The sequence below is a fragment of the Phoca vitulina genome, unplaced genomic scaffold (assembly GCF_004348235.1).
Source record: "Phoca vitulina isolate PV1807 unplaced genomic scaffold, GSC_HSeal_1.0 scaffold48, whole genome shotgun sequence".
Lineage (NCBI taxonomy): Eukaryota > Metazoa > Chordata > Mammalia > Carnivora > Phocidae > Phoca > Phoca vitulina.
In genome coordinates this window covers 652936-659977 of record NW_022589751.1, presented here as the reverse complement: position 1 = coordinate 659977, position 7042 = coordinate 652936, and the positions used below count along the sequence as shown (strand labels likewise).

Genomic DNA, 7042 nt, shown 5'->3' with positions numbered 1-7042 from the left:
AAAGGTCCCCATGGGGAAATGAGATCCTGATGGGAAGCCTCTCCCGGCCTCCAGACTGGGTCTCAGTCCTTGCCCTGGGTCACAGAACAGGCCAGTGTCATTGATGAGGTCACAGAATAAAGCCAGGATCCTAGCGACCACAGGGAGCCCAGCAGCCACTCGGGCTGGGGCCAGTGGAGGGCTTCAGCAGAGCCCAAGCCAACTCTCACCGAACAACTGGAGCACTGAGTGCCCTGGTGCTGGTGTCCAATCATGAAACGCCACTTCACAGACCGTAGGGGAGAACAGTCACCCACAGATGGGGCCAGCCTCAGCTTGGCCAGCCTGGAGTCCACAGAAGAGAGGGTGGAAGTATGCTGGTCAGGTAGGTCAGAAGAAAGGGCAGGAAGGTGCTGCCAGGTGTGTTCCTTGGGAGGGAGGTCCTGGAGGGTGAGGAGTGGGCATGGGGTCACCCCTTGGTGCTGTTACCAAAATGTATTGGCCATAAAAATGGATGGTGGGTATGCCTGAGGCCATTGCGAGTACATGAGGTAATTTCAGAAGGTATGAGGATGAAACTGTAAGACATTCATCATTATATATTTTATTTTATTTTTTTTAAAGATTATTTATTTATTTATTTGAAAGAGGGAGAATGAGAGAGAGAGAGAGCACATGAGAGGGGGGAGTGTCAGAGGGAGAAGCAGACTCCCTGCTGAGCAGGGAGCCCAATGCGGGACTCCAGGATCATGACCTGGGCTGAAGGCAGTCGCTTAACCAACTGAGCCACCCAGGCGCCCCATCATTATATATTTTAATGTACATTGGAGAAACAGAATTGGCATGTCAATCCTATGATTTCAGAATAATATGAAGAAGTCCTTTATAATAAATGGATTAAATTTAATCTAGAACATCAATTTGAAGACCACTATGAAGTGACCATGGACAGCACTTAAGGGTAATACCCGCTTGTCAGTCAGTTAAGCTCTTTGTGCCTCAGTTTCCTAATCTGTCAAATGGGAATCACAACAATGTAATTTCTTGGGGTTTTTTTTTTCAATATTAATGGAGTTAAAACGTGGCAAGCACTTAGACGATGATGGGATACAGTGAATGTTCAAGGAGAGGGCGAGATGCTCCCTGCGTAAGATGGAGACACATTACAAAGGCAAAGGGGATGGCGGGGCTGTAAGGCCTGGCCAAAGCGTATCCCATGCATGGCTTTTTAAATTGGTTTTACTGAGCTGTTAATTTAAATACAGAAATATCATGTTTTAAGTGTACAATTTGAAGAATTTTAATAAGCATGCATTTGGGTAACCACCACCACGATCATGATATGTAATATTTTCATCATCCCCAAAGGTTCCCTTGTGACCATTGGAAATCAGTTCCCCGCATCTCTCCCCCCGCCCCCCCCCCCACCCCGCAGCTCCTGATAACCCTTGATCTCTCCTCTCTCCCTATAATTCTACCTTTTCTAGAATGTCATCCAGGTGGAATCCTATACTGTATGGCCTTTCTACCCTAGGTGCTTTCATTTAGCATATGCATTAGAGATTCATCCATGTTTTGCAGGTATCATTCCTTTTTACCACTGGATAGGCTTGCATGGTATGGATGTACCATCATCTGTCTATTCACCAGCAGATGGTCATTTTGGGTTTAGTCAAGTTTTTGGCGATTACATTCATACATTGTTTGATCCTCATCATTATCCCACGAGGTAAGCACTGTCATCCCCATCTTGTAAGGAAACAGCCACAGGAGTGGATGGCACCTGCCCAGGGGCCTTGAAGCCCGCACCCTTTCAGAGTCCTGAAGGTGGGTTTCGGTGCTGATTCCTGCGGGGGCACTGATGAAATGTCCTTGCACTTCTCAGGGGCCGTAAAGAGAGAGGAGCCATCTCCGCGGCCCGGGCCGGCCGTTCCCCACGAGGAGAACGTCTACTTGGCCGGCAGGGCTCGGGCGATGCTGAGCTGGAACAGCTCTCCGTCAGCCCAGTCCTCCTCCGAGTACCAGTCCTACTCCCAGTACCAGTCCTGCCCCTCCTGCACGTACGACGAGGGCGCCGCCGCCCAGCAGAGCGCGTGCGCCTTCTACACCCACGTGCAGACGGTGCGGGGCGTGGCCGTGGCCTGGGAGACGGAGACGGGCTTCGAGCCGGTCAGCAGGAAGCCCCGCATTCACCAAGCCGCGTTCATCAAGAGGCAGAGGAGGAAAGGCTCCTCCTTCGAGATGGCTTCCAACACCGACCTGCGCTGGGAACTGGAAGCCAGCAAGACCACCTGCTGCCCGGAGCAGGACGACGCGGAGCTGCTAGGGCCCCTCGAGTGCTGCCTGCAGGAGCTGCGGGACACCCCGGACTGGCTGGTCACCACGAACTCTGGGCTGCGCTGCGTGGCCTGCTGCCGGGTCTTCCCCACGTTGGAGGCTCTGCTCAAGCACGCCCAGTATGGCATCCAAGAGGGCTTCAGCTGCCAGATCTTTTTTGAGGAGATGCTGGAGAGAAGGCGGGCCCGGGGCCAAGTGCAGGAGCTAGAGCCGCAGGAGGAGGAGCAGGGCCCTTCCGAAGGCAGTGAAAGTTCCAGGCGGCACGCCAGGGTGCTTCCCTCGCCGCAGCAGGAGCAGTGAGCTGGAGGTGATGTGCCCAGCCCTGGCCTCACCTCCCGCACGTCAGTTGCTCCTTCCCCAGCCAGCAGGAGCAGCACTACAGGGGCCGGGGGAAGAAAGGCAGCAGGAGCTAGAGCTGGGAGGGCCGTGACAAGGCAAGGGGAGGAACCCTTCCAAAGGGCACAGCATTTCAACCAGAGTCCATTTCAAAACCTGAATCCAAAGAGGAGGGCTTCAAGTGTTTCTGACCATGGGCACGAGATCTGAAGCCCACAAGCCTGTGGCCACAGGGATTTCTATTTTTGTTGGTAGATCAAGCAGGTCGTGACTCAAAGGAGAGCCAACTGCAAATGAAGCGTCAGCCCTATATTTTTCATTGTTAGGAACCCGCCATATGCCCTAGTTCTATGTTTTATTTTAGTGGGATTAAACTTGAGTAACTCAAAATGTAAGGCCTTGTCAAAAGGAGTGAACCATGCTATTAGGTTGGAGCCACAGGAAATTGCCATTTCTGTAGGTTACACAGCAGCACAGACACCTGGAGACAGGTCGGTTCCCAGAGGTGGAGCTGGGGTCTGGGTAAGTCTTGCTGCCTATGAGTGCACAGGTCAACTACATGCTTTAAAATGTTGTTACAAAATTCATTTGCACCCTGCTATCTGTCCCCAGCTCAGGGGGCCGCATTCATTCAAGAAAATACATGGATGGCTCACTGTGTTAGGCTGATGAAACAGATAGCCCAGCTTTCCAGTGAGAGGCAGATGGAATAGGCAATTGCAAGGCAAAGGGATGAATCAACATAAAAGAGGTTTGGGGAGCTCAGCGGAGGGCCCCCAAACTCACAGTGGTTGATGAGGAAGGACGACTTTCCAAAAGAGGTGATGTTCACAAAGGCTTGGAGGACAAGTAGGACCAGGGCTTCTCTCAGTCTTGTTGACATTTTAGGCTGAATAATTGTCTTTGTGTCAGGGAGGGCTCTCCTTTCCATTGTAGGATGTTTGGCAGCATCCCTGGCCTCCACCCACCAGATGCCAGTGGCATCCCCTTCTCTACAACTGTGACAATCAAAAATGTCCTAGATATTAACAAACGCTCCCCGGAGGCAAAATTGCTGCTTGGTTGACAATCACTGAGCTAGACAAAAATGAGGATCTTAGAAGAGGGAATGGCACAAGATATATGGGCAATTGCCAGCCACTTGGCCTGGTTGGAATGCTGGAGACATTTCTCCCCTTGTATGCTCCATAAAGTTTAGCACCTGCCAAGTGCCAGACCCTGTACTGGGCATGGGAAACAAACTGATAATGCATGGATGGTTCCCTGTGGAGCTTATGGCTGGGGGCAAAAATAGACTCCATATATACATATTTAGAAATAATTATGGAAGTACTCGTTTTACAACCTTCAAGGCCCTCTATGGCCCAGGCTTTGCTAACTTCTCCATCACCATTTCATAACATTCACTGCTTCACTCACTGTGCTCCAAGCTTTCATACCTCAGGGCCTTTGCACTTACTCTCTCCCCTAAGTGGAGTGCATATCCTTCTCTGTCGCTCTTTTGGCTGACCCCTTGCTCATCCCTGAGGTTTCAGCTTTGTTACTTTTTCAAAGGGGACTTCAGCAATCATGCTATCTTAGTGTAGGCCTCATTCTATTTGCAGATGGTTTTAAAGAGAGCACTAGCAGGATCAGATTCATGTTTCAGACTCATTCTGGTTGTATGTGAAATATGGATTGGTACAGTAGCAAAAGAAGAATAAGTAGGGAGATCACTTAAGAGGCTGTTGCAGAAGTCCAGACAAGGGACAATGTGGCTTGCATAAGGCTTGTCACAAGCCAAGAGGGAGTGAATGGATGTATTCAAGACCTATTTGGGGAATAGATCCAAAGGACTTGGGGATGGGTGGATGTGGGGGGTGGGGGAAATGAGCTTGTCAAGGTAGACTCGCAGGTTCCTAGCAGGAGCAAATGGTAGGTGGTGGTATAGTAACTGATATGGGAAACTTTGGAGGAAGGTTGGCTGTGTGTGTGCGTGAATGTGCCTGTGTGAGTGTATGTGTACATGTGTATATGAGGACAAGTGTCTGCATGTGGATGTACATGCCTAAGTGCCGAGGGAGGCTGGTGGTGGTGGAGGTCAGTTAGGACAAGGTCAATTCTAAATGCTAATGACACATCCAAGTAGAAATGTTGAGTGGGAAGTGGTTTATGATTTAGAACTCAGAAGACAAGTCTGGATTGGAAACAAATTAGAAAGCTAACAGCACATGGATGGTACCGTATTTAAAACCACAACAGTGGGTGGATGAGGTTAAGTAGGGAGCTGGGTGGAGTTACATTGAAAGAGTGTGGCCTGAGAAGGAAGGAGAAATGGGGTAGGGGCTGCTTTCTTGGGAATTTTCTTCAAGGCCAACAAAACTAAGATTATTTCGAGGAGGGATGTGCAGTGTTAAATGTGGAAGAGAGTGGGAGTGAGCTGAGAAGACATTTTTCTTTTCATCTGGCACATGGAGGTTGCTGATGGCTCTGATGGGAGCAGTCTCAGGCTGAGTGGGGCAGAGGCCAGATGGGCACAGGCCAGTAGTGGCCACAAGGCCAACCACAGGGGACAAGCATAAGACAATGCTGCTGGCAAGTTTTGTTTAAAAGGGAAAGCAACTATGGCTGTAGCTGGACAAAAGGAAACTAAAAAAAGACAAAGATAGGGGAGGGAGCAAGTTCACATGCTAATGAGAATGAATCAGTAGAGAGGAGGAGACAGAATGCAAGAAAAATGGGGAAATCCTAGAACAGTGAAGCAGGTGAGAGAGGGCTGCATGCTGAATAGATATCAAGAAATGGGCCCTTGACAAGAACATCTTTGTGTTCTCTGTTGCACTCAGATGGACAGTTAGGTCAGGTAGGGCTTAGGAGACAAAATTATAAAACTTGAATCCACCCTTCCCCCCCCCAAAAAAACCCTGCAAGGAGCTCTTAAGGAATTGTAAGCAAGTCAGGTTTGCACTTGCAAAAGATTACTCTGGTGAGCAGGGATGAGAGTGGATGAGAGAGAGCATCGCTGGCAACAAGGAGTGCAGTTAAAGCATTGAAGGCAGGATGAGTTCAAGAGGTATTTGAGATGGAAATGGTAGATTTTGGCTAGTGTTTGATGAGGGTGGGGAGAGGAAAGTGTCTAGAATGACTTCCAGGTTTTTCAACTGGGTGGCTGGTGAATATTAGTGCCTTTTCCAGATAATGGAATAGCAAGGGAGAAGATTTGCTGGGATATGGATGAGTCCATTTTTGAATAAGCTCAGCTTGTGATAGAAACATCCAGAGGGGATTTAGAAGGATCTGGAGCTTGGAAGCATATTACATGGGATGAGGAATGCAGGCATCTACATGTATGTGGTTAGCTAAGGACATCGTGCCTTATGTGAGCCTCATGTGGGATGCATTTTCTCTGCTAGCCTCAGTGTAACAGGAAGCCATGAGATCATCTTAGAATGGGACATCAGCCCCATTGGGGATGGTATCTTATCACCATTTTCAAGATGCCACAGATTCATAAACTTTCTAAATTCACTGTGAAAGGAGCTGGAGGAGCTTCAAAAGGAAAAAGGGATGGGACAATGGACCAACTTTGTCAAGCTCTTCTTAGAAGAGCTCTCTGGTGTTTGAGGGGGGCTTAGTAGGCAGGGAGAATCCAAGGACAATCTAAGGGGAGGGGAGGCAGCTGAGCCAGAAATAGTAGAGCACTAGTGAGGAAAACATGTCAATTCAGAAATCAGTGTGCAAGGGAAATAAAATGAGGCATGGCATCTAAGCTCTGGAATTTCAGCCTTTAAGACAAGAGTAGCCTTGATATCCTAAGGGTCAAGCATAATTCTAAATACCATGTAAATATTCAGTCATGTAATGCTCTCCACAATCTAATGAGGTGGGTCCTATGATTAGTTCGATAGGTGAGTAGGCTACGACCAGGCCAAGGCTGTACGGCTGGTCCATAGCAGAGTCAAGCTTCACACCCAGGCGGTGTTGTTTCAGAGCCTGTGCTGTAACCATCACACGGAGAAGAAAATTTTAATGTAAAGACAGATGCAAGGTATTTAGAAAAGCAAACATGTCAACTCCACAGGTTGTATTTTCTTTAGATTAAGTAGCAGCAGCTGGAGATCAGGGAAAAATGATGGGCGTTCAGAATAAATGAAAGATGACAGGAACCTTGGGTAAGTAAACTTTTAATGTAGAGGATAACTTAAGCTACATGGATGGGGGAGGAAGGGATAGAATTGCTCTTCAATAGTGACTTGTTCTTTAAATATAGCTTAAACTCAGCTGAGTTCAGTATTCTTTTGTGGTTTAAACTCATCACTTTGTAGAAACCTGGGACTGCCACCAAATACGTATCAGGGCGGGTAAGGAGAACTCCTCCAGGGGATGCAAGGGACCTCAAATATTTTAGATA

At 48.4% G+C, this 7042-nt stretch overlaps 1 protein-coding gene across 1 annotated transcript; it reads left to right on the top strand.

Moving 5' to 3' along the window:
* The first annotated feature begins 252 nt into the window (after window positions 1–252).
* On the top strand, window positions 253–2616 carry FAM170B (family with sequence similarity 170 member B). Its single transcript, XM_032432327.1, has 2 exons — window positions 253–364; window positions 1865–2616. Exons 1-2 carry the CDS (start codon window positions 253–255, stop codon window positions 2614–2616), a joined length of 864 nt encoding a protein of 287 aa, XP_032288218.1.
* Window positions 2617–7042: the final 4426 nt, after the last annotated feature.

Bases quoted from the DNA above. Each gene is read 5' to 3' on its own strand.
- FAM170B (XM_032432327.1), top strand. From the start codon at position 253: ATGAAACGCCACTTCACAGACCGTAGGGGAGAACAGTCACCCACAGAT. The intron at 365-1,864 runs GTAGGTCAGAAG...TGCACTTCTCAG, and splicing joins GGTGGAAGTATGCTGGTCAG to GGGCCGTAAAGAGAGAGGAG.